The following is a 27,574-nucleotide window of genomic DNA, read 5'->3' on the forward strand; positions in this document are numbered from 1 at the left end:
GCATTGCAGTAATAAACTGTGCTTCTGCACAGCGGACCCTCTGAACGAGAGCAGTGACAGTGAAGCTGAGGACCGCTCCCTGTCCCAGCGCGCTCACATGCACATCGACGAATGGCTGCACTTCAAACTGGAGCGAGAGGTAAGGGTGCATCGCCCACTCTCTCTCACACTCCTCTCACAAAGGGAGCGTTTACCCCTTCATAAATACTCACCTGCACGAAGACTGCTGATCTGACCGGTCTTTATACCTGCTTACGTAAGGGTTATTAGCTCACGGGCAGCAAGGGTTTACTGTAATTGCATGTAATTGCTGCTCATGTGAAACTGCCATCCCAGCAAAACAGCACATCCTGGTGTATCTATTCAATTTTGTGCAGTTGATTTAAAAATAAATAAATAAATAAATAAATAAAATAAAAAAAACGTATCCTGGGTGGGGAAACTTGAGTTCTGCTAATATAATAGAGCAAAGCAAACATTAAAAGAATTTAGAACAGGTGCATGGTAAAAATGAAGAATGCAACGCACACTGCTGTTACTGCTCACTGGGAATACACTGTGTTTATTTACACGAGCAAGACGAGGTTTCCACCAGTTCTGACCAAACCTGCTCACTTTACAAAATCTATTACCAGAGAGCATTGACTGCAGTGTGCGTTGCATTCTATATTATTTTCTAGCTTTGGAAACTTGAGTGCTGGGCAGATTGCTTTAGCGTATTGAGCAGGATGGTTTAGGGTGTTGTTTTAGCGGGATGTTTTAGCGAGACGTTTTAGGGTGTCTAGCGGGATGTTTTAGGGTGTCTAGCGGGATGTTTTAGGGTGTCTAGCGGGATGCTTTAGCTTGTCTAGCGGGATGTTTTAACGGGATGTTTTAGCGTGTCTAGCAGGATGTTTTAGCGGGATGTTTTAGGGTGTTTAGCGGGATGTTTTAGCGGGATGTTTTAGCGTGTCTAGCGGGATGTTTTAGCAGGATGTTTTAGGGTGTTTAGCGGGATGTTTTAGTGGGATGTTTTAGCGTGTCTAGCGGGATGTTTTAGCGGGTTGTTTTAGTGGGATGTTTTTGCGGAATGTTTTGGCGTGTCTAGCAGGATGTTTTAGGGTGTCTAGCGGGATGTTTTAGCGTGTCTAGCGGGATGTTTTAGCGGGTTGTTTTAGTGGGATGTTTTTGCGGAATGTTTTGGCGTGTCTAGCAGGATGTTTTAGGGTGTTTAGCGGGATGTTTTAGCGTGTCTAGCGGGATGTTTTAGGGTGTTTAGCGGGATGTTTTTGCGGGATGTTTTAGCGTGTCTAGCAGGATGTTTTAGGGTGTTTAGCGGGATGTTTTAGCGTGTCTAGCGGGATGTTTTAGGGTGTCTAGCGGGATGTTTTAGGGTGTCTAGCGGGATGTTTTAGGGTGTTTAGCGAGATGTTTTTGCGGGATGTTTTAGCGTGTCTAGCAGGATGTTTTAGGGTGTTTAGCGGGATGTTTTAGCATGTCTAGCGGGATGTTTTAGGGTGTCTAGCGGGATGTTTTAGGGTGTCTAGCGGGATGTTTTAGGGTGTTTAGCGGGATGTTTTAGGGTGTCTAGCGGGATGTTTTAGGGTGTCTAGCGGGATGTTTTAGGGTGTCTAGCGGGATATTTTAGGGTGTTTAGCGGGATGTTTCAGGGTGCCTAGCGGGATGTTTTAGCGTGTCTAGCGGGATGTTTTAGGGTGTTTAGCGGGATGTTTTAGGGTGTCTAGCGGGATGTTTTAGGGTGTCTAGCGGGATGTTTTAGGGTGTTTAGCGGGATGTTTTTGCGGGATGTTTTAGCGTGTCTAGCAGGATGTTTTAGGGTGTCTAGCAGGATGTTTTAGGGTGTTTAGCGGGATGTTTTAGCATGTCTAGTGGGATATTTTAGGGTGTTTAGCGGGATGTTTTAGGGTGTCTAGCGGGATGTTTTAGCGTGTCTAGCGGGATGTTTTAGCGTGTCTAGCGGGATGTTTTAGGGTGTTTAGCGGGATGTTTTAGCGTGTCTAGCGGGATGTTTTAGGGTGTTTAGCGGGATGTTTTTGCGGGATGTTTTAGCGTGTCTATCAGGATGTTTTAGGGTGTTTAGCGGGATGTTTTAGCGTGTCTAGCGGGATGTTTTAGGGTGTCTAGCGGGATGTTTTAGGGTGTCTAGCGGGATGTTTTAGGGTGTTTAGCGGGATGTTTTTGCGGGATGTTTTAGCGTGTCTAGCAGGATGTTTTAGGGTGTTTAGCGGGATGTTTTAGCATGTCTAGCGGGATGTTTTAGGGTGTCTAGCGGGATGTTTTAGGGTGTCTAGCGGGATGTTTTAGGGTGTCTAGCGGGATATTTTAGGGTGTTTAGCGGGATGTTTTAGGGTGTCTAGCGGGATGTTTTAGGGTGTCTTAGGGTGTCTAGCGGGATGTTTTAGGGTGTCTAGCGGGATGTTTTAGCGTGTCTAGCGGGATGTTTTAGCGGGATGTTTTAGGGTGTTTTAGCATGCCGTGTGTGCCCCGCTCTGCAGACGGCCAGCCTGGCCTTCCAGCTGAGGCAGAAGTGGCACTGGCTGTTCCTGCGGAGGATCCGTGCCCCCTCTAAGCCCTGGTCCCAGGTGGATGAGGCCACCATGCGGGCGCTGGTGACCGTCCTCAGCACCGAGGAGCAGGAGGCGGGGCTGCAGCAGCCCGCCGGCATCGGCCAGAGGCCCCGCCCCATGTCCTCTGAGGACCCGCCCCAGCCCTCCTCCTGGAGGACCGCCCACTGCCGCAGGAGCGCAGATGACCGCGACATGGCTGAACACCTGCCCGTCCTGACTGACCGGTGAGAGCGGCTAGTGTAGGGTCCCTCACCCACAGGGTCTGCTGGGGCCCCAACCCTGGTCCCGGAGAACCACAGGGTCTGCTGGGGCCCCAACCCTGGTCCCGGAGAACCACAGGGTCTGCTGGGGCCCCAACCCTGGTCCCGGAGAACCCCACAGGGTCTGCTGGGGCCCCAACCCTGGTCCCGGAGAACCCCCGGGTCTGCTGGCTCTCACTTGTTATGCTGTGCTTCAGTTATCAACAGCAGCTGATTACACAGCTAACCTACCTCACCTCTCTTTGGTTATTTGGTTAAAATAACATGTACACGGAGCCTTTCCGAGAAAGTGCACATTGTAACTAATATTTCTCACTTTGTTTCAGCCACAGAAACAGAATATGTCTAGGTTTTGTCTGCAGACAGTCTTTTGCTTAGTTTGCTTAGTTATCCGATTATATAATTTACAATTGCCAATTCATATTGGAATGAAAAAACTAAATGTATTTGTTAATGCTAATTATAAGTTTATGTATAAATATTCAAGTAGCTAGTACATTAGTTAGTATAGTTAAATAATTAGCTAATAAAAAGTTCATGCTTAATGCATTTGTATGTCAATTAATGTTAACAACTACATTAGTTAATTCATTCATGTACCCTATTGTACATGTAATTGTTTATCATCTCTATTTGAGCAATTCAGATATGTTTGTTGTTAAGCAAAAAGACAAAGAGCATTTCCGTGAGTAATTATTGTTCTGGGACCCTGTGCTGAGCTCTTGCTTTGCGCCCCTCCCTGTCCCGGGACTCTAGGTCCCTGAGGCTCTCACCCTCCCCGGCCGTCCCTCAGCCAAAACTGAACAGGGAGAGAGGCGCCCTGCACCCCAGACCACCAGGCGACGACCGCACCGACCAGCTTTCCGTCAAGTCCAGCGACAGCAACAGCACCAGTGCCAGCCCCTCCCCTCCCTCCTCTTTGAAGGTAGAAAGCGTCAGCGCTTATGTCTGCTTCCCATGCAGATTCATGTTCATACAGTCAGCGCCACATCATTACTTTTCTTTCTTTTTATGTTCAGCATAATAAATAAGTTCATGAAACGTGTGTGTCCGTGTGTCCGTGTCCGTGTGTCCGTGTGTGTGTGTCCGTGTGTGTGTGTCCGTGTGTGTGTGTCCGTGTGTGTGTGTCCGTGTGTTTGCGCGTGTGCGTGCGTGCACCTGTGTGTGTGTCCGTGTGTGTCCGTGTGTGTCCGTGTGTGTCCGTGTGCGTGCGTTTGCGTGCGTGCGTGCGTGCGTGCGTGCGTGCGTGCGTGTGCGCGTGCATGTCTGTGTCTGTGTCTGTGTCTGTAGTGCTCCACCTCCCCGTCTCCGCGGCAGCATGCGCCCGTGCGCTACTTCATCATGAAGAGCAGCAGCCTGCGGAACATCGAGATCTCTCAGCAGAGGGGCATCTGGTCCACCACGCCCGGCAGCCAGCTCAAGCTCACCCGCGCCTTCCAGGACAGCGCCAGCGTCTTCCTCGTCTTCTCCGTGAAGGGCTCCGGCCACTTCCAGGTACAGCCCCCGACATTCCCGGACCTTCCCACCACATTCCCAATTCCTGCCCTGTTCCGGCAACTTCCGTGCCCTCTCCTACAGTCTGAGATTTGTGATGTTCTGCAGTCGGCCCACAAATCAGTCCCCGTTTCTGGGTAGAGTTATGAATGAGTTAGTGAGCCGTTTCTGGGTAGAGTTATGAATGAGTTAGTGAGCCGTTTCTGGGTAGAAGTTATGAATGAGTTAGTGAGCCGTTTCTGGGTAGAGTTATGAATGAGTTAGTGAGCCGTTTCTGGGTAGAGTTATGAATGAGTTAGTGAGCCTTTTCTGGGTAGAGTTACGAATGAGTTAGTGAGCCTTTTCTGGGTGGAGTTACAAATGAGTTAGTGAGCCATTTCTGGGTAGAGTTATGAATGAGTTGGTGAGCCGTTTCTGGGTAGAGTTATGAATGAGTTTGTGAGCAGTTTCTGTCACGGTGGGTCTGCTGTCCTCAGTAGCCCTCAGGCCCAGCAGTAAAGGCCACTTCATTGTTAGGTCATGTAAGACCGTTGGCACCAGCGATCATCACATCTGTCGTTCGGTCAGTTTTTAGTTTATACTAGAGCGATCGCTGTCATCATTGTGCCCATCGCTGAGGCATGAACTGTATTGAACTTTGACCCCATCGCTGGCTTAATTGTCATGACAACCTTATTATAGAACATTCTCATCTGTAATTATCTTCAGCAAAGTTTCATCAGCTTGCTTCCGTGTCTTGAGCTCGCAACGATTCTAATTCAGCGATGTGTCCTGAGTGAATTGTTTATATGAGCGACTGCGTTCAAAATCAAAGTTGGGCAATAATGGAATGTTGGTGACAATGTAGGGATATTCATCGTCCCATCATACATCGCCTAACTATAAACTGGCCTTAACTTACTGACTTCAATTACACAGAAAATAGGTGCCAAAAAAGCAGCTTTGTATTTGTATGTAGCATCTATTATATGTATGTCACATAACCTAACTGGTTTAAAAAATACCAATAAGGAAACCTGTTAACCCACTCCTATATGCTAACGGCTGTTCCTATCCTGCATACCGTTGGATGATGTCTTGGATTGATTTTATGTGTCTTTTTAAAATTTTCCTATTAACAGTTTATGGGTTGCCAAAATTAAAATGATACATTTCTTAATCAAGGAAACAAAAAAGGTCCTATCTTACACTAAATAATTTCTGAATATTTAGCATTTTAGGATGTTCATATCAAGTCCCTTTTGTATGTATTGGAGCAGTTTGTAGTCCTAAACCCCAGAACTGAGTAAATGTTTTTGAGCCAGGATTGAAAATAAGGTCTGTGGGTTGACATAAATTTAAGAGAACATCATGTTTTGTTCAATGAGTTAAGATGCATCCGTTAACATCTCAAATGTGAATTTCAAAGCTGTTTTGTGCTTTAAGTAGGTTGTTAATACAGTAATATATTGAACCTCCAGTCTTGTCAGAAACATGAGTGGTGGCTGGCAGAATGCAGATTGGCAGCTGAGATTCTGATGTCACAATACCAGATTACAGCTAAATTTGTGATTTCACAGTACCAGATTCCAGCTGAGATTCTGATGTCACAGCAGCAGATTCCAGCTAAATTTGTGATGTCACACTACCAGATTCCGGCTAAGTTTGTGGTGTCACAGTACCAGATTCCAGCTGAGTTTGTGGTGTCATAGTACCAGATTCCAGCTGAGTTTGTGGTGTCATAGTACCAGATTCCAGCTGAGTTTGTGGTGTCATAGTACCAGATCCCAGCTTAGTGAGGAGCCTCTACAAGACTCTTGGCGTGGGTGTTGAGGCATAACTCTGGGGAATCTCTTGCTGTCAGGGCTACGCCAGGATGAGTTCGGATATCGGACCAGAGCAGTGCCAGGATTGGGGTTTCACTGGACTTGGCGGGGTCTTTAAGGTGGAGTGGATCCATAAGGAGAGCCTTCCCTTCCAGTTCACCCACCAGCTCTTCAACCCATGGAACGACAACAAGAAGGTCCAGATCAGCAGGGATGGACAGGTCTGTGTGTCTCCAAAAAAACTTTCCTGCCGTTTTTCCTTTTGTGTCTTTTTTTTTTTTGAAATGTTTGGCTGTTGGATTACCAGTTTACCATGAATGCCCTGCTGATTGAAAAATCTGATTGAGTTTTTCCCTGTCCCTGTTGGTCACTGAATTGAAGCCCTCTAGCTTGCCTGGTAGACCAAGGCCATGCTGATACAGTTCCTGTCCTAGAAAACCAGTTATTCATCCACTCAAAGCCCACACACAGCCAGTCTAAGAGTGTAATGCCCTCAACCCCCCCCCCCCCAATGTGTTTGCTGTTGTTTCGTGGAACCATTACTGCAACCCTCAAGCTGTTAATTGCTGTTAATTAGATTCTCACTTACTATGTGTGGACTGTGGAAAGCTCAAAAACTGTGCAAATGGCAACAATCAAACCTGCATTGTGCTACCAAGTTATGGAAGAACTAAGAGTTCCTGACCGATCATAACTGCTCCTGACCACTCTTGACCAATCATAGCTACTCTGCTCTTGCAGGAGTTGGAGCCCCTGGCTGGAGGCCAGCTGTTGCAGCTCTGGGACCGTCTGTCAGGGAAGCAGCACGAGGTAGAGACACACACACTCTTACACATGCTCACACACTCAGACTGGGGCTCACACATTCTCACACACACACACACACACTCGCGCACACACACACACACACACACAGGCTCACAGACTCACACGCACTCATACACACAAAGGCACTCGCGTGCGCACACACACTTTTCCACGCACACTCGCACACAACCCCACCCCCACCTCCCATTATGAATGTATAATTGCCATTTTCTTAGCCATGCTCTCGTAGCTATATAAGCGGAGATAATATGACGCACACATGCCCTTCTCTCTGCTCTGTGACCCTGCAGGCTGATGCTGCTCCATCAGGGTCAAGACTGTGACGACACAGGTCCAGGGCTGTGAAAGCGTCGCGTTATTTTCCCACGGAAAAACCCACTGGAGGGAGACTTCAGCAGGCAGTCCGCAGCATGTAATAACTGTTCATTATTCAACAGGCATAGAATCAGAGCGCTGGAGATGCTTCCTACTTGAATGTGCAGAATTATCTGTTGGTTGTTATGTATTCACGTTTATTTTTTTTATTGGTTCATGAAGTTCACAATTCTGCGAGTTCGTCATCGTATTCACGACTTATCCTTCAAGACGCACGATATTTAAATGGAAACTCAGCTGAGTGAAGTTATGTATAATGTGAAATATAGTTTTACAGGAGTGTTCTGCAACAATATGTACGACAAGGCAGAGAATCTGGACGTGAAGAGTCGCACTACTGGCGGAGACGGGCGTGTGTGTAGAATGTAGCTGTCAGGCTGTTGGTGGGCTTTGGCTGATCTCAGCTGAATAATGGCTTCCTGGGCCCTTCTGTGGCCCTGAATGGTATGTTTCGTGTGTCAGGGTAATGGATTAATCTGCACTAAGTGTGAGATGCAGTTGATGTGTATAAGGTGCCCCAGCCCTGGTCCTGGAGAGCCGCAGGGTCGCTGCCAAGCCGTTAGTCTGCTGCACCGGGCTGTCAGTTACATTACCAACAGAGCCGATTAACTGCTTAAGGTGGTAATGAATATATGCTCCCTGATTCAGCATAGGGTGGAAATGGTAGACACCCGGGCACCCTTAACAATACTGAGAGAGCACGGTTTAGCAGCGAGCGCTCTGCTGGTCTGCCAAGTTCTGTTTTCATCTCTGAAACTGGCAGCCATTTTAGGCCCAGATGAGCAGGTAATGAGTTCGCTGAGTGACCATAGAAATCAGCCTACCCTGTGCCCGGGGGGTGGGTCTTACTGGTACGGTTCCGCTGGGGGGGCTTTGTACTGTGGCAGCCTGGGAAAAGGTGTTGGGCTGAAATAAATGGGAACAGACACCAGCCTTGAGTATGGGGGCGTGGGGGCAATGGAACAATGCAAGGGACCATAGAACTTCAGCAAATAAAATCATCGAAGCTGAGAACCATAGATATCCTGTCTAGGAATGGGTGCCTTGCTCCTTTTTTTACCGAGTGTCATCTGCAGTCTGTTCTTTTTTTGTGGATGTTTCCATTTGCAATCGAGCACAATGTACATCCAAAATGCTGCACATACGTATTTTGATCCTGTTGGAGGTAATTAGGTTTTCCATGTGTCCTGTGTTTCATTTTTTTTTTTTTTTTTTTGATGGTTACATGGAAGTGTAAGTTTTACATTTTTAATGATCTGCTGAAAGGTTTGATACGTTTTAGTGTTATATTAACTAAATAAAATCCATTCAAGCACTTAACATTCTTTTTCAGTTCATATTTTCCTTTGTCAGCTGCACCTCTTGACCACGTCTGCATGGTTTATGCATTTAGTTGCTGCCACATGATTGGCTGATTAAATATTTGCATTAACAAGCTGGTGTACGGGTCTACCTAATAAAGTGCTCATTGAGTGTATATGCCCTGTAAGGACACCCATGTTATTTTCACTTCCTGTGTCAAAGGTCAGGAGGGTGACTCATCCGGTGTTCAGTGGGCATGACAGACACGTGACACAAGTAACAGTGCAAGAAAGGGATTTATTTGCTACATATTTACACTGGTTCCACACCATTGTGATGCAGTGCATATTAGTAATTCAGCAATAAAATGTACAATATCCTGCTGGGGAGGTTCAGCATACAGTAAACATAATGATTGGAGCTCGTTTTTATTTTTTATTGAGAGCTCCTTGCTGACAGGTAGTCTGATCGCTGTGTTTGAGTGTATTGGGTATAGACAGAAGTATATTGTGTGCGTGTGTGTGTGTGTGTGTGTGTGTGTGTGTGTGTATATGTGTGACAGAGAGAGAGACAGAGACAGAGTGAAGTGTGACTAATTAATCATTATCAAGCAGGACTGAGTTTACAGTGGGGAAAAGCCATGTCTGGGTTTGTGGCTATGGAAAAAAAGCACTGGCAGAGGGCCCCTTATTGGTCATTAAATCAATTACTACAATATCAGATTCCAAAAAATATATATATAATATATCCAGGATTGGCTAGTTGTGTGTGAATTCAAGCCTGTGCAACAGAGCGTTTCTGAGTAGGCTAGCATTGCCTATGCCGTTGATTGCCTGCGCCATTGGTAGGGGGTGTGGTTAGTATTGACTGCGCCCCCTATTGGTCATGTGAAGCATTCGCAACAGCAGTTCTCCAGGTGAGCCGCCCATCAAACTGGTGTTCTGTTCTGCTGGGGGCCGACGCTTGCTGTCTTCCAAGCACTCTGGGTCCAGCGCACAGCTCTCTGTTAGAAACACAGGCAGAGAACACATGTAGTCCTGGACATAATGTCTACCTTGCATCCTGTATTTTAAATAACAAATGCTAAGCACAGAACTGGACATTACTCATCCTGCTTCCACAACAGTTACCTAAACGATTTCCTCTGTACATGTCCAAGTATGTCCTATGTGCAATGCTCTGAACACATATTGTGGTCATATTTTACATTTTAATAGACATTTTCCCCCATTGCTCTGTAGGCCTGAGAGAAACGCTCATGTTCTCCACTCTGCCCATCGCACCGGATAAGCGCGTCTTCCACGTGAATGCAATTTCATCCATGCAGTGAGTTCGTAGCGCTATCTTTTGAATGTGCCATGCCTTGCCAGGGCACGGACCTCCAACATGCCACACCATTTACCGTTACAAGCGGACAGAGACATTATAAGGCTCTGGAGAGCGTGTATCCTACGCGGCTGGTTTCCGAATACACCACAAACCGAACACAGTCTGACCTGAGTCGCAGCACACCCCCGGTGCGGCGCAGCGCCCCTCCTCAGAGCCGCAGGCTTTCCCTCCAGCCTCGCAGGGGGACGGCAGGTAGTTCTCCTCCAGGCAGCGCGCCGTCTCCGGGGAGCCCACGAAGCAGCCCAGCCGCTCACCGCAGCAGATACTGGGGCCGAAGCAGCGGCCTTTGTCCCCGGGGCCGCAGGACATGCACTGCATATGACACGGAGGAAGAGAGCCGCTCGTTTGCCATCGCAGCTGGTACACAATGAACAATTTAAGTGTTTTCTTAGATCGAAGCCAGTCTGTGATATGTAAACTTACTCTTACCTTTATGAAACAGGCGTAGTGTTGTCAATAAAAAAAGTCGGCTTTTACCAATTATTCGAAATAATGAAAGATGCTGATTGCATATATGAATGTAAATACAACACCGATAAACGGTGCACTGTGGTCCTTTATGTTCGCAGAGCTGCACTTAAGTCGAGTAATTCAAGGTTGCTCTTGATTTCGCATGCAGTAAAATGTTTCTTAGTGAAAATATAAAAAATATATTGTAATGTGTCGGAGTTTAATACAACGGTTACGTGAAGCGCATGCGATATATTCAAATGATTAGCTGACACACCAACCTGTAGATTCGTTTCAGAATAATCTTATTCGACAGGCACCATTTCCCAATATGATGCCGAGATAAATATGCGAAAAGTGCTAATCCCATTTTCAAAATCGACTCAATAGAATGATTTCTCCTACATTGTCTTTCGTGGATCTGTGGTGCTGCAGCGTAGACGTGCAGACAGGCAAAACTCATATACGCCTGACATACTCCCGCATACCTGTAACATGGCATTCAGTTCTAATTAGCTGCATAACTATAATACCATCTATTTGCGTAACCAATAGAAGCCACTTAGTTGCCGGAAAATTTTTATATAAAATTAAACACATTGGGCGCAATATTGGGTATTACAATAGGAGTAAAGCCAGTTTTACTAAACAAGCTAAATTTGCTCATAAAAGGAACCATATTCCTGTAATAATCTACTTCTCAAACTTGTGGGTTAATTTATTAAACCGCTTTTCCAGAGCAGAATCGTTTTAAACAGGCGCGCTTACTTAGTGTTGTTTTTAGATAAGGAGTACGACTTGACAGTACAATTGAAACGTTTCCCTTGAGAAAGATGCAGCGCTTCAGTTTTCTGTTTTGGTAATGGACTTTTTAAAGTTGTTTCATTATGTGCCGTTTTGCGCATTTATAGCCCACAGAACACTTTGGACCAGATACATCGCACGATGTTCATAATGATAACACAACACAACCAATTATCTGTTCGATTCAAGAACTGGAGCCTCGATAGTATCGTAATGCCTGTGTTCTTTGTGATACCATTTTACGATAACCTATGCGTAAAATTGTAACTTTACGCACGGTTGGACACAAATCACAACTGAAAAGTTAGAAGGAAGGCAACGGCGTGAATTCATTTTCTTAAATTAAATTATGTCGGCATGTCGCATTACCTGTCTGGTGATGGGGTCCGGGAAGGAGCGCTTCCCTCCTCGGGGGCAATTCTGGATGTAGCAGGCAGAAGACAGCGCGATGAGCCCGAGGACGCAGAGAAGCGGAAGCGTGGAGTCGGTCATAGCGGCTGTACTGCACGTGGTATGTACGCTAAAATTCAAACTACTGGTCTTGGCTTACAGATGTCCGTCTCTTCTTTCCAGAACCATGTTCTATTTATACAGAGCAGGTATTATTTATGCCAACGATGTTTCTTCCCTTCAACGTCACCCCCCCCCCCCCCCTTACTTGTACCTATGTTAATAATGTAGATGATTCATCATTCCGTCACGAATTAATGCACACGTTATGTCATGAAATAGCCTACATGAATAAATGTATCTCGCAATTGACGATAACAACGAATATTTTGTGTTTAGATCGCGAAGCCGAACTTTTGATATATGCATAAAAAAAGTCCACCGAGTTGGCATGATCGCAATACAACGTACATCGTTGCACTGCTGACTATTAAACCGAGTATCCTGTAATAAGGAGAATAATTTACAAGTGATACTCCAATGGCTGATATTCTGGCAGACCGTTTTCTGACTAGTTTTATACCCTCAGGTGTATGGTGTGGTTTAATTTATTTGTAGTTTATTTGTAGGTGTATTTAAATATTCCTGCAGTAATTCATACTGGTTCACCAGCAGGAGCCTCTCCAGGGAACCAGAGGCCCACTCTCTAGCAGGACTTGAGACTGGCTTGGCTTCGGGTGGACAATGGCGACTACAGACAATTAAATATTCTGTTTGACTTGCACTGCCCCATCAATAATTTACGTGGTACGGCAGATCCGCACTATTACATTCACCCCAAAACTTTTGTATAGGCCTAAAGTACATTATTTTCAATAAAACAAATGAAAAGTAAAGACTTTTATTCCACATAAAATATAAAATTGCCTATTTTTAAGATCATTTGAAAAGAAAAATCCTTTTTAGCAAATGTGCACATCTTTTTTATAATGTCACCCTTCAAAACAATATATTTTTCAAATGAAATAAATGACGGTTTTTAGTGTTTAAATGTTTTATTTCTAAATATCTCTTTCCAAAAAAATATACTGTAACAGTGTGTGTGCACGTGTGAGTGAATATGTCAGTTGACTACCCATGTACATACAAGAATGTGCTTTAGTGTGACTCCCCTGTGTGTTTTTCTCTTCCATTACCTGCATGCTGAGAACGCAAATCTGCATTTATTATCACAACCGTCCCCATCCCAGGCCGCCATTACATGACCAGTGGGTTTGAAGCATCATATATGACTAGAGAAACAGCTTATTAGAAGTTTTTACCAACAACATTGTAACAGCTAAACGAAAAATACACGAGGTGAGAATTATTACTTTTGTACCTCAAAATCATTGTACCTTAAAACACCTAATATTTAATATAGAATCATCAACATCAACTTCAACACGTCATCTAGTGTGAGCTCAAAGGGGTATATAGGTCTGGACAAAAGTGATCGCATTACCACAACTCATCCCTTCTTGGTCAAATTGATGGTGTTTCGACTAACCCATTGTTTAAACCATCCCTGGTCTCCCCTATTTTATATATGAAATGTTTGGAGGTACATTCGAAGACAATCATGATTCCTCTGGTTGACTGCTCAGTGCTTAGCAATGAAGTCATATGCTTTACAGAGGTCAGAGCGCTCAGACAATCCATAATTGATATTGTCAAATGATATTGAAATTTCAGCTAAAAAATGTAAAATAAAGACATTCAGTGTAAGATCACCAATATGCGACTAGGATGTTCTGTTATATGGAGAAAGAGAGATGATTGGGAGAAAAAGAGAGGGATAGGGAGAAAGAGAGAAGGATAGGGAGGAAGAGAGATGTGGAGAAAGAGAGAGGATTGGGAGAAAGAGAGAGGGTGGGGTGGGGGGAGCTAATGTGGAGATCAGTGAGAGAGACAGAGGTCAGAGGTCGGCAAGAGAGCCAGGCCCTGCATCAGAAATACCACATCTTGTTTTTCAGCAGCAACAAACAGGGGCGCACACACACACACTAAAGTGCCAGTCAGTTATTTACAGATAATTCACCTGAATATTTATGAATTATAACTAAACTAGCAATAGACATGCAGGGTGCATGGTTGCCCAGCTATTTTTTTTTAAACAAATAAAGAAATGAAAAGGTGGCAGCCAGCAGAACACCAGCGATCTGGAGAAAATAAAAAAGCAATTATTCCAGGTGTATGTGGCTGTGTGGGTGATGCACTGAAAAGGTTAGAGCAATTGAGCACAGAGAGAGAGAGTCTGGCACAGAGAACGGCAACACGCCACCAACTAAACTCTGACTCCAAGTCACTTTAATGGGCACCAGTGAAAGCATGAAATAAGAATAAACGTTTAAAAGTGTACGTTTACACTTCTGCAATGTTTTATAAACTTTACAAGTTTAGTATAAAAAAAAAGAACTTATTTGATATCTTCTCACATCGGTACTTTTGTAGCAAAATCAGTTCAATGTGCTTGTGTTCTTATATTTCCCCTCCATAGACTGTTTTCCACTGGTGTGTCATTCACCACAAGTATTAAAATTTGATGTGGCACTGCACAGGAACTTACACGCTGAATGCAGGGGAAAAAATCCAAACTCCAATTAAAATTAGGCTTGATATCTTGCTCAGTATTACCATGTCAGACCACATTGCTGGTTGTCACCTTTCCCCGAACACGCTACAGAAATAAAGGCACAAAAAGGGTGCAAACACTTGTACATAGAATTGTACCCCAGCAATACACAATTAATTAGTAGCTTTTTTGCCAGTAAAAAGTACTTATTAGTTCCCAAATAGAACATTATTGCACCTTCTGGGTTCCTTAAAGAACAAAAAGGTACCTACATTGTACCTTTATTTCTGAGCGTGTGCTGCTGCATTATCTATGAAAAATAAGAACGTGTGCTGCATGCTCTTAGAGTTTCGTTTGGAAAGGAACTCGTAATTGGAGAGTGAAAGTGAACTTTTGTGACCACCTGTTATCACATAAGTTGCCAGATCCACCACAACTGGTAAATTAAAGGCACACTATGCAGGATTTTCACCTTGAAAATATTATAACAAGCATGCTCAGTCATTACTATGATACACTGGCAACCTGTGTCTGGGTTCACTTCTGCCCAGTACCTTGCATGTCAACTTGTGTTTGTTATTCTAAAAAGTGCTCGGGCCATTTCTGGGTGTGGCCCTATTTTCTTTCTGTGCTGTATCTGAAAAGCACGTCCAATACACTGAACTCATACGCTCTATGGTTCAATAGAAAGAGAATATAAGTTTTTGTATGTCAGCTGGCTGGCGGTGATACCTGGGTCTCACTGCACAGTACTACTGCTTATATTTTGGGGAGATTCTACTGGCTTATTTCATCTCCTGGGTAGGGAGCTCTATCTATAACAGAAGATTCAGAAGGACAAGAAGTCACTCTTCAAAGCTCAGGGTGATGGCATGTGTATTCACTGCCCTGTGTGCATGTGTGTGTGCATGTACGCATGGCAACAGCTATAATAAAAGATGTAAGCTTACAGAAAGCCTGGGGACATTGTGATCCAACCTGGCAAGCTGAATCATGGCATCCACACCATCCTTCTCTCTACAAACTTGTTTCTGAAGGTCATGTTATAGGAGGAATAACAGTTTATATAAGGGCTTAAGTTCAATGTGTTTGCATTCACACTCAGCTCTCATATGTATTTACACATTGAGTATTTCTTTACAATAGAGTTGCTGCAAACATCCTTTTCTGATTTGAAAACCCTCGGAAGTTAAACAATTGCTATTGTGGCCAATTAAAAATGATGAGCATTAAGCTATTATTCCCTAAATATCTTTGTACTGAGACTAAACGTAGGTCCTCATAATACCTGCATATGTACTTACATGCGTGTCAGTCAATATGTGCTTGGGTGTCCCTGAGTCTGCCTGTTAGGAAATGGCCTGGTTCTGTCCATTTCCATGGTGATGATGATTGGACAGGGCGTAGTTTAACATATGGCCCAGGTAAATGGGGAGGGGAGGTGAGGGTTGAAGCGAGTTTCATCCCTTTAATGGAAAGAGATTCGACACCTGGAAAGTCCGGTGTGAATGCATGGATGCAATCCATTACCATTCCTGTTTGTCCTTGCTGAATTTAAAAGTCAGACAGAGCAGTGGGGTCTGAGAGAGAAGCTCACTCATACTGATTTCAGCATGATTATCAAAGCACAGCTCTAAGACTAGACTGGATAATCCTTCAGCGAGTCGCTGGGGGATCGTACGTCTTGGACACACAGCAAAAAGCCAGCTGGGCGAATCAGGGGCCTACTCCAGAGTGCCACTTCCAGAACAATCCACTTAGCAAGGAGTGACGTCTGTGCTGTCCTTTCGTTCCTCTGAGAAGGGTAAAGGAACTAACATTTTTGTAATCATAATCAAGTGAGCGTGTGTAGGCTCTCCTTGTGCATGGATCTGGTATACTGATGGAGTTTCCATGCAAAATGGCGACTCTGGGCCCATAGCCTTGGAAATGATGTCCAATGTGGTAAATTACTTGTTTTGCTCTCAAAGCATTCTCATAGCTTAAATTTGTAAGCTCTTTTAAATTAACTGCTCTTCTTAGCTGGTCCATATTATTTCCTCGCTCTCTTTTTTGAAAGAAACTCCCTAGCTGATGGGTCAGAATTCTTGAGGGCCCAGAACCTGGCTACTCTCTCTTTGCAGGCCAGGAGCATCTAGAATATAATTTCCCTTAAAATTTCAAAGTTGTACTTGTAAAACATATATTAGTTCCAAATGGTAAATAATAATATAACAAATATATTTAGAAAAAGAAATTAATGTGTTGGGTTCGAATCCCGGTCGGCCGGGGCCTCTTTGTGCGGAGTTTGCATGTTCTCCCCGTGTCTGCGTGGGTTTCCTCCGGGTACTCCGGTTTCCTCCCACAGTCCAAAGACATGCAGATTAGGCTGATTGAAGAGTCTAAATTGCCTGTGGGTATGAGTGTGTGGGTGAATGGTGCATGTGCCCTGCGATGGACTGGCAACCTGTCCAGGGTGTATTCCTGCCTTTCGCCCAATGTATGCTGGGATAGGCTCCAGCCCCCCTGCGACCCTGTTCAGGATAAGCAGGTTAAGATGATGGATGGATGTTTGTATTATATTCATATACTGAGAAAAAAAGACCCATATAATTATGCTCAATGTAGAGGTGTATGTTTTTATTCTAGTTTTTTTTACATTTATACATTTTTACATTTTTTTGCATTCAGCATGTCGGTGTGGAAAGTTAACCTGTTTGACATTTTGTCAATTTGAATTGTTTCCAGAGCATGGCCACGAATGTGAGAGTTTACAGGGCCTCTCCTTCCTCCTTCCTCCTCCTCCTCTCTGGGCCTTTTGTGTGGAGCTGGCCTTCATCGAGCTGGCGCTGGGGATCCTTGTGTTCTTTCTTTGCAAATAATCAGGCGGCAGCCTTCCACTGGCCATCAATGGACAGCCCACCCCCACCCAGCCCTTCCGCACAGCTTTCAATTCCGCTCGGCGCGGGGAAGGCATCTCCAAGGCTCATCGCTTAGCACAGGAGGAGCTTCTGGGACAAGCACACGTTGTACCTCTTGGATGTTGGGGTAGGCTGGGGGCAAAATTTTAGATTTGGAGGGACAATTTGTGCTGACGCCCCCCTCAAAAATGGAGATGAAAAGAAGAAAAAAAAATATGCATGAAAAGCAGTAGTTATTGCTTATAATATTGATGCCGCAGTTCTGAAGAGTGGGGTGGGGTTGCGGTAAGTGTTTTATTTACATTTATTACTCTGCCTCAATTAGCTAAATAACTATGCAGAAACATTTCAAATAGACACAGAAATAATCATTTTTGGGCTGTTATTACTATTGATTATAGTGATTATTTTACCTAAAATATCATATTGTGTAAAATGAGTGGTCCAACTAAATAAATGAAGTTAACATGAAAACCAGAAACAAATACAGCCCCTAAGTTTGTCTCTTGACAAACGCTTCTTTCCTGTATGTACAACCCTGTATCCATAGCGAAGTAGCTCCGCCTCCGTGTCTAACTCCGCCCCCCTCCCCCTCCCCCTCCCCCTCCGTGCCCACTACATTAGCAGCTGAGGTTCTAACAGGATTACTGAGATAGCTGGTTACCTGAACTGAGTAAAACCTGGAACAGCTTTTTTCATTTTTATTTCAGTCCATGTTCCTACACTGCAGTTATCCTGCTACCTCTGTAATCCTGCTTCGTGAAATGGGTCCCTGAGCCAGGGGCACACTGTAATGCAGCCCTCCACAGTAGTTCTGTGATATCAGACAGGTGTGGGTAAAGCTGGAGATGCACCTTCATCTCATGATCACGGCATCTTCACCTCTACCTAATGGCCCAGAGCAGGGATCATCAAATCTGGCCCTCAAATCCAAATCTGGCCCTGGTTTTCTTTCCTCCAAGGTAATTATTTGAACAATTAACGCTATTGGATGACCAGACTGGCTTCACATCCGAGTCTCAGGTAAAGGGAGAGTGGAAAACCAGCAGCCCTCAAAGAAAATGATTTGATGATCCTTGGCCCACAGAGTTCAGAAATATACTGTGAGCACTTTATTAAGTACTTTATGAGACTTATTTTAATGCTATCCACTTAGAGTTATGACGCATTGTGTGTTCAGAGATGCTCTTCTGCATACCGATGTGTGGTCATTTACGTTACTGTCACCTTCCTGTCAGCTTTGACCAGTCTGGCCCTTCTCCTCTGACCTCTCTCATTAACAAGGTGTTTCTGTCTGCAGAACTGCTCACTCATTCCATGGTCAAAGTCACTTAGATTTTTTCCACATTCTGATGGTTGATGTGAACATTAACTGAAGCTCCTGACCCGTATCTAGATGATTGTATGCATTGCACTGCTGCCACACAATGATGGCTGATTAGATAATCACACGAATAAGTAGGTGTAATAAAGTAACAATGTTCCTAATAAAGTGGTTAGTGTATATCTGACCCTATAATTAATTATGTCAATTTGAGAGTTCTGTATCATGGCATTGTATTCCGAACAATAACTCACACAAAGCCCATGCAAACACACACACACACACGCACACACACACACGCACACACACACACACACACACACACACACACACACACACACACACACACACCAACACCTGCAAGCACATATAAACACAGGATTACACTCACGCACACACACCTGCCATTTGATCTTGGTAATTGGTTTGTACCTCTGCCTGGTGAATAATTCACATATAAAATTCACATGACGAACAGAAGTACAAAAACACCAGCTCCCAGAAATGTTTGCATTAATCTCATCCTGTCCTTTCAAAACATGCTAGTCACAGGACAACCCTGGAGCTCTGCTTTCACATAACCTGCAGCTTCCTGATGGACTGGGAGGGATTCACAGATCGAGGAGCAGAACTCTGCTGTATGGAGCCCCCACAGGCACCCTAGGTGAAAAGAAAAATATTTCAGCATGAAAATTGGTACTCACGGTTTGCCAATCCGTACACTCAGTTTTACAGTGTCAATTCGGTGGGCCAATCCATACACTCAGTTTTGCATTTGCATGGATATCCTAGACAAAGGATTTCTGTGTTTAAATACATTATTATTTTTTTCTTTACTAAGGGTGTCTAGGGGAGCTCCGTACTGCTGCAGCTAAAGAACGGGAGGAGAAGAACAGGAGGAGAACAGGAGGAGAAGAACGGGAGGAGAACAGGAGCCGACAGCTGATGCTCCTGTTCAGCGCCTGGTCACTTTCAGGTGCTTGATGTGGCTCCGCTCAGAAGCAGTTTCTGGAACACTGCAGCAACATTCTGAATTACCCTGCTGGTAAACTGGGGATGAAAGTCCACATCCTGTCAGGACTCTGAAAGTGCAAGTTTAAGTTTCTGTCCATTTCCACTGTAACGTTTGTCACAGCATTAGCAAGAGCTAAGAGGGTATCATCTACAAGCATTTTACAGCAAGTCACAGCAGATTAGAACATAACCAAGATACATTATTGGGTGATGGATAATATGGTTAGTTGGTAAACAGACTGAGATCAATGAAGCAGTTAATGGAAAAGCCCACAGAGAAAGCCTCCGCTTAAAACTTGAGAGAGCTAAAACTGCTAGAACCAAGACAACTGGAGGGGGGTTAAACTCCAGCGAAATTGGTTGCTCTTGCCCCTGCAAGCATGCTGTATTATAAAAAATATTAAAAACGCAACGAGACAGTGAAATCAATTAGAAGCACAGGCACAGGTAAAATTCAGAGGAACGTGCCCTGCTGCATGTGTCCATTCCTCCTTCGCTATTCACATTTTGGCAGTCTCAAAGACACAACCCTGGGCTCACGTCTCTAAAGAGCGCTTTGTATGGAAAGAAAGGAAGGTTGTGTTCTCGAGTGCATTTCCCTGCATTGTTAGGTCAGGACTATGCCTTGACCTTGCATCCAGTCGCATAGCTCTGATCTGTCTTTCATCGATGACTGTATCATCATCATCACCTTTAACTCACGGTGGTGACGTTCAGTTTGGTTGCATTTGACGCTCTTGTTGCTGGGCTTCGTTTTCACACCGCAACGTCGGTTTCGGAGCACAAAGGGCAACTTCCACATCCCCTGGCTGCTATTGAAGCTCCGCGCTGTCTCCATCTGCCCTGGGGGGTCTTTCGGACACAACGGCGGGGGTGGGGGTGTGGGGGTTGAGGGCAGCACAGTTTGAGACCTGTTCCTCATTGCTTCCCATCAAGACCCATTTTCAGGCACGGGCTGTGTCTTTATGAGAAGAGAATTACGAGCTTAAGTCTTTGTATGCGCACGCACGCACACACACACTCACCTGCAAGGAAAACTACAGCAGTTTCAAGGATGGCAGCTCCTCTCACCCTCCCTCCTCCTTGTCTTCCTCCTCCGCCATGGCGATGGAAGGACAGCGCATGAGGAGGCACACGAGGAACAGCCACGTGTCCAACACCCCTGCTGGGATTTTAAGATGGTTTAAGCTACTGTTGCAACAGTTCTAGCTGGCCATAGCTCACCTGTGGCTGGGCGAAGCTGGTCTCTAGTGGGACAAAGCTGGTCAAAAAGGGTTAAGCTGGTAGAGTAAGCTGGCGGTCAACTGGTGGACTGGCTGATGACAGTTGGTCAAGTGTCGAAAAACACAGCTTAAACCAGCTTGACTGGTTTAGCCTGGTATCAGCTGGACTTTTTTTTAGCAGGGACAGTTGGAGTTGGTTACCTATAATTTAAAAATGTAAAGGTCCCATATTGTGGAAAATGTCCCATGCTGTACAATGTGGACTGTAAAGTTTGAGGTGCTAGAAAAACGCTACAAAAGTATGAAAAAACTGCCCCCAAGTAAGTGTGCCTTTAAACGAGCCATTTGGACTTCCGTGAAGTTGTGACCAGAACAAATCCAACCGCTCGGCACAGATGGCCTTCACTTCACTGGAGATCAACCTATCAGAACAGAGGTTCATTGACGTCAAAGAGCCTTAAAGACACAGTCACTGAAACAGCCTGGTCTTGGTACAGCCCATGAGAGGGAGTGAGAATGGATAGATTGCTTTTGGTACTTAAAACCACACACAGATGGAAAGATGTACAATCTAGGACCATTTTCCATTCATTTCATTTCCAGAACAGCCGTGGGGGTTAGTGGACACCAACAACGCTCATATTTTGGCATGCAGTTTTATGCTGTGTTAGGATTTAGTGCAGATCTTATTGTGGCTATATTATTTAGCAGGCCCAATTTTTCAGAGTGACAAGCAAACCAATGCAGTATGAGTGCAACAGGTTGTGGGAACTTATTGCATGTGGGCTGAGACCGAACAATCTTCATACGCAAATATTTACATAAATATGGGCCTCATGCAAGAACCACTTGTACCAACAGATTTGTTCTTAAATCGCTGGTATGAATGATTTAAGAGAACTTGGCGCATTCTACAATTTTCTGCATTGCTTAGTTCTCATTTCAAATGTCCCTTGTTCTTGTTAATCCCATTGGCCCATCAATCAGACAAAGCCCACCTAAAGTTTTGTAAATACTGTATTATAACGGACATAATATCTATTATAATATCAGATTTTTCTGAACTTAAGAGCACTTGTTGAATCTGACATGGCACTCGTAAGAGCCCTTTTTCTAAGCATGAGAAATTTATGATAAGAACAGAAAGATTGTCTTGCATGAGGCCCAATGTATTTGTTGTAATGGTCGTGCCATGAAATGGGTGCTCTTGGAATCATGTGCTGAAAGGGCTTTGTTACTCGTTCCTCTTAGAAGATGACTTTGTAAGAAAAAGAACTGAAAGAAATCAGAAATGGTCTTGTAAGTGAGGTCCTGAGAGCCCCCCCGCCCCAATCCTCTTGTTCAAAGAATAATGATGCTCCATCATGAAAAATATCCCCATTTTTCCTTCAAGAAATATTTTTTGCTCAATCATTTCAGCTAGTGTCAATGCTTTTTCCTAATATTTGCAGGATGTACCTATACAAAACATACACACCCGCAAGAAACATTGATTTTAGCATAGGAGAAGCTTCGGAAAATAATGTATAAAAAATTTCGGATTTTTTTTTAACTAAAAAATATGACATAAATGCATTGAAGATAGGCCAAGGAATAACTGAAATTGTTCAAACTGTATAAAGAAGGACCACTTTAAGCAGGCACGAGTGAGCGAGTCATATTCCCAGAGGCTTCTGTGCCACTACAAATATGAGAAAACTTGTAATGTAAGAAAAATGTCATATAAAAAACTTGTCACTTTAAATTGTTAAAAAGTGGAAATTTCAACAAATCCATCATGGCACTGTTGGCTAACATTTCATTCTCCTTATATAATGGATAATTAGCATAATTAGACATTAACGACTGGACAAAATTTGTGCTCCTGTGATGTAGAACAAAGGGCAATTTATTTATTTATGGATATAGTGAACAAATGGAAAAGTTAAAGAAATAAATGTATGCAGCTTTTAGTACATTTATGCTTTCCTTAATTGTTCTAAAGACAAAAAGTTATACTTCTTGGCAGTTTCGCCACCTATCGCTAGAAAGCAGAGAAAATGGAGGAGAGTGGGCAGAGCCTTCAGTGTTAGAATGTTCAGTTGGGAACATTCTAATCACATATTAATTTAAGGGAGACGTAACGTGCAGGTTGCATCCGCCCATAAGGGGCTAAAGAGTGTGAGGTGACACTCTTTAGCCCCTCACTCAGTCCCCACAGGGGTATTCCTGGGCTCCCCGTCTCCTTGCTATGAGAGAGACTCTCAGCCTGGGCGTGCAGCTCCCCCTCTGCACTAATTACTGCCCTTCTAATTTCACAAACACAGGATCTAATAAGAATGCTTGCTCATGTCAGTCACTCCTGAAAGAGAGGAACCTCTTCCCTTGCGTGGCTGAAGACAAACCAGAGGCTTAGTGCAAGCAGGCATGCCATATGGGCACTTCCACAGTAATGTCAGCCTGAGCATGAAAAAATAAACTTAAAATTAAACGTATTACATTATACATTACATTGAAAACAATGCTATTTGGTGGCCATCTTGAAAACATTCAAAACCATTTCAGATGGTTTTCTCAATGTCAAAACAGATACTTAGTATCATTTCCGATGACAGCAAATGTGTTATGCAAAAATTTGATTGGGAAGGAGATCGTCAAACATTGTGCTTTTCAGATGCATCACATCCATAATGCAGGTATCTCCAAGACGAAGACATAAATAGTTTAAAAAATGCTATTTTTATGTTCAGCCAAGCATCTCTTTCTGCATGAGACTTTGAAATGCACTGACTTTGTATAGTCTCCCCAAAATACCCATCTTTTGCGTCACATCCATAATGCAAGTTATTTGTATTTTATTTAAACTTTATTTTTTTAATTATTGTTTTGGTTGCTATGACATTCATATTCATATGATGCATCAACATATTTTATCATGTAAGAAGAGTCATGAGTCTGAGGAATTTTGCTTGTCATTTTGTGTCCAAATGTCACATCCATAATGTTGGAATTTCCCATTTGATGATCATAAATATTGAATGCCTGGATACATTTTCACACTGATGAATATTGCGATTCCAGTAAGACACTTCAATTCCAGTGGGACACTGCCCAGGAATTGTAATACTACATCAAGGAAGCAATGTCATAACCCAATTAACAGTGCCAGGTTTCTGCAGGAGCGCAAAAGACCACTTGATCTCTGAAATTCAATGTGGGTGTATTCCCTTTAAACAGATCCCTTCAAAACATGGCACATACATCGCTGTTACACTCAATTCAACAGTGTAATCGTCTATAATCTAAATTGGAGGCACTGAGAAGCACGTAGGCCTCTCTTTTGATTGGCTGAATGAGATGTCTCTAACTGCTGCCGCCCTCTAAGCTAAAGGTGTTCGCGTGCAGCTCAAAGGAAGGTCTTTTACGATGCAGAGAGCCACCTTTCTCACAGCACAAGTTGACCCATTTCTCAGTGCAGAGAGAGAGGATTGTCCCACAGCCAAGGTTATTGAAGATTCCGCACTGAAGACAGGCCAGTTTCTCAGTCCAGGTCTTCAAAGATCTTGGAGTGAAGGTAAGTCAGTCTCTCTGAGCGAGAGCGCTTCAGCAGTCGAAACCACTCCCAGTAGTACAGCTCCACCACCCGGTAGCCCAACAGGACCAGCTGCCTCCTCTTCAACGTATGCAGCCCCAACATGTGATTGGAATGGTAGCAGAACTGGTTCCTGTTGGTCACCTGCACAGCGAGCCTCTGCACCCCCTCAGTAGGTTGGGGCAGGGGAGACCCCAGGAGCCCTTCAGTCAGGTTTACCTCACTGGGGAACGGCTCGTCGCTGGTTATCGTTGGCGGCGTGGAGTGGGCGGGAGGGGAATCGGGCTGTTTTGTGGAGGGATCTACCGTGATTTTGGTCAGCTGGGCCAGCAGGTCCTCTGTGATGGCCAGGTGGCTCCTCTTCGTGGCACTCTCTGCCTGACCCTGGAGGTTGTCCTCGGAGCAGAGGGGAATGGGGTCCCCGGAGGGGTCCAGGTGGACCTCCAGGTCGATGGAGCGGGTGTGCGGCAGGATCATGTGCTTGCGTACGAACCGCGCCCCGCCCAGCAGGCTCTGGAGGAGTGCCTCGGCCTCCAGCACCGACGGCTTCACGCACACGTCCTGCTGCACGAAGCTCCACAGCTGGGCGGTCACCTCCTGCGCCAGGCCCTCCTGCACCCGCGGCCCTGCCCAGTCCGGCACCTCCAGCCCCACCGTCGCATCCAGGGTGAACAGGTCCTTCTTCAGCTCCAGGTGGGGCGAGCTCACCGCCAGCTCCACGGACTCCGGGCTGAGGGCCAGCGCGAGCAGGTCGCGGGGGAAGATCCCGGCGAAGGCCAGGCCCAGGAGGCCGGTGAGGAGGTGCTCGGGGTAGCGGCGGAACTCGTCCGCTCGCTCCCGCATGGCCTCCTCCAGGCTGGGGTACAGCCGCGGCGCCTGGCTGGACGGGAAGCCCACCGTCCCGAACGCCCACAGCAGCTTGGCGGCATCTTTGCTCCGGCACTGGAGCGCCAGGGCGGGCAGACGGTCCGCCAGGGCGCGCAGGAGGCCGTCGTCACGGAAATGGAGCGCGGAGCAGGCCAGGGCCACGTGCATCAGGCCCTGGACGCCCATATGAGGCGCCCTTTTTGGGACCTCCTTCCCTATAGCCTTCAGGAACCTCTGGTGGTCCAGATGGCTGAAGCGCAGCAGCTTCAGCACGTTAACGAGCCCGTAGTCGCTCATCTGGGGCAGCACAGCGCATGCGCGGCCCACCAGCTGCGTGACATCGTGTAACGACAGTGAGCTCTGGGACTTGAAGAGGCCCAGGCAGAGCACTCCAACCTCCTCGGGGGTCAGCTGGTTCAGGTGGCGGAGGAGCTGCGGCCCCAGGACCAGGAGCAGGCTCGGAGTGGAAGTCCGGCCCTCTCCCATCACGTAGACCAGCTGCACCAGTTCTGCTGGGCCCAAGTTGGACCAGCGCCAACCCTCGGCGCTGCAGTAGAGCCGCTCCAGGAATTTGGGCACCACCCGCCTCAGGCACCTCCACAGATCCGCCACCATCAGCAGCTGCCGCGGGTCCATGGCGTCAGCCCGCCGCCCAAGCTCCGCCTCCAGTGGGCCCATCATGCCGTGGCCGGGGGCCAGGCCCAGGGACACCAGGGCCTGCAGGACCTCCAGCAGCTGGGCGTCGGAGAAGCGCCGCAGGCTGTCCACCACATAGCGCAGCAGCGTGGAGAAGCAGGGGTGGTCCTGCACCAAGAACAGCTTCTCCTGGGGCAGGCGGCCCAGCTCGCCCAGGATCCCCAGCACATCCTGGTGCCTGGAAGACCCACGCAGGACCGACACCTTATCCAGCAGCAGGGAGGCCTCGTCAGCGGAGATGGGCGCTGGACGCCGGGCGGGGTCATAGTAAACGGCAGCGTACTCCGGCCGGCACCTCTGGAAGGCACGGGGCTCGAAGGGGACGGGGTCCTTGGCGGGGGGGGGCGAGGTGTCCAGGTCCTGCAAGATCAAGGACAGCTTCTGGGGCGATTGCACGCTGCAGGGACTACTCTGCTGCCAGAAGGGTAGGGCCAGAGGGGGCAGGGCCTGCTCCTTCTCTGCCCCACATGAGGCAGCAGTGATGCGCCAGTGTGTTTGGCACGCGGCGGAGTTAAACAGCACCACATGCTCCGCCTCCACCTCCTTGCTGTGACCACTGTCCCACCGCTGGAACCTCCAGACATCTCTCCTGGGGGTGGAGGATAGGAGCCGAAGAACAGCCACCTGCCGACGTAGCACCTGTGCAGACATCCCCTCCGGTTGCTAGGAGACCGAAAAGAACGTGTCAGCATGTGGACAATGAAACAGAGAAACTGAAAGGTTCGGAGCTGAAAAATAAAGAGGTAAATAAAGAGTAAAGAGGAAGAGTCCGAACAATGTATGCTCCCAAATAACTGAATGAGGCTCATTTGGGGGTTTGGTGTTATTAAATTCACGTTATTTGGGAGCATAGCCTACACCGTGTGCGACAAATCGCACACACACAGAATTTTTGAAATGACCAAGCCTTTAAATAAATAAAAAGTTCTCATCCATTTAAAAGCAGAAAAGAATATTATTAATAAGCGTTAGCCTTATCTTAATGATTCACATGAGAAGTATTTGATGTTCACGTTTCAGAGAAGGGTGGGTCTTTAATTATTTGCTGAAAGTGTTGATACAAACACACGTTGCTAAACTGGGCAAATTAGTCGAGTGTCAATGTCCTTCGGGGGTCAACTGTTCTGACAAACGACTATGCCTTCAGTTAAAGCTAATTAACGAGTGACCAGAAAGCAAAATTCTATGAACGGTTGGCAAGCTATCTGATAACATACAGTAAAAACCACAGCACAAGTTACAGATCAAGTATCTGAGCTAAATTATTAATTACAAGAAAGGGAACATGGATAGATATCGGTTGTTGGTAGTTAAATAGACTATTATAGCTGTATATGTTCGCTAACGAATATAAATCGGTTCATATGCCAAAGCCGTGGAACACCGAGATTAAGATATAATTCAATTTCAATTTCTGTTGCTAGCAAATGTAAGGTTAGCCAGCGTTACTTCCTTGATTCCTCAAATATATTGCTGTACAGCGCGTTAGCCGTCCTAATTATCACATTTATTAAATGTAACATATATTATGTGTACCTATAAAACCCACCGAAACTACGAGTCTTCTACTCCTCTCAGTGTGAAGATCTCATTCACAGCTAACCTGCTAATTCGGTGTTAATCCACGCCATGCCGGTAAAAGTTACAGGGTTGAGAGGAGAAAGGTTATCTTTTCGTACGGCAAACCTGAAGGGACAAATC

General features: G+C 45.6%; 3 protein-coding genes across 4 annotated transcripts in view; 1 reads left to right on the top strand and 2 right to left on the bottom strand.

Moving 5' to 3' along the window:
- ythdc2 (YTH domain containing 2) overlaps positions 1-8,649 on the top strand; it is a 28,168-nt gene extending 19,519 nt beyond the window's left edge. Inside the window, exons 25-31 of the mRNA XM_061262460.1 lie at positions 33-139; positions 2,496-2,791; positions 3,584-3,752; positions 4,118-4,321; positions 6,165-6,347; positions 6,868-6,936; positions 7,245-8,649. Of these exons, the coding sequence (XP_061118444.1) occupies positions 33-139; positions 2,496-2,791; positions 3,584-3,752; positions 4,118-4,321; positions 6,165-6,347; positions 6,868-6,936; positions 7,245-7,277 (1,061 nt within the window). The 3' untranslated portion in view covers positions 7,278-8,649. The remainder of the gene's footprint in view (positions 1-32; positions 140-2,495; positions 2,792-3,583; positions 3,753-4,117; positions 4,322-6,164; positions 6,348-6,867; positions 6,937-7,244) is intronic.
- Positions 8,650-8,908: 259 nt separating this feature from the next.
- On the bottom strand, positions 8,909-11,839 carry LOC133141758 (vasotocin-neurophysin VT 1-like). Its single transcript, XM_061262461.1, has 3 exons — positions 11,644-11,839; positions 10,128-10,332; positions 8,909-9,634 (listed from the first exon to the last, which is right to left on the bottom strand). The coding sequence occupies exons 1-3, from the start codon at positions 11,764-11,766 to the stop codon at positions 9,489-9,491; spliced, it is 474 nt and encodes a 157-aa protein (XP_061118445.1). The 5' UTR covers positions 11,767-11,839; the 3' UTR covers positions 8,909-9,488.
- Positions 11,840-22,607: 10,768 nt separating this feature from the next.
- On the bottom strand, positions 22,608-27,574 carry LOC133105682 (FAST kinase domain-containing protein 5, mitochondrial). 2 transcript variants are annotated; one of them, XM_061215955.1, is made up of 2 exons: positions 27,477-27,574; positions 22,608-26,536 (listed from the first exon to the last, which is right to left on the bottom strand). In XM_061215955.1, the coding sequence occupies exon 2, from the start codon at positions 26,522-26,524 to the stop codon at positions 24,260-24,262; it is 2,265 nt and encodes a 754-aa protein (XP_061071939.1). In that variant the 5' UTR covers positions 26,525-26,536; positions 27,477-27,574; the 3' UTR covers positions 22,608-24,259. The 2 variants fall into 2 exon arrangements, with proteins under 2 accessions (XP_061071939.1, XP_061071938.1); XM_061215954.1 differs by having other exon boundaries at positions 27,423-27,568.

Source organism: Conger conger, chromosome 12 (assembly GCF_963514075.1).
Source record: "Conger conger chromosome 12, fConCon1.1, whole genome shotgun sequence".
Classification (NCBI taxonomy): domain Eukaryota; kingdom Metazoa; phylum Chordata; class Actinopteri; order Anguilliformes; family Congridae; genus Conger; species Conger conger.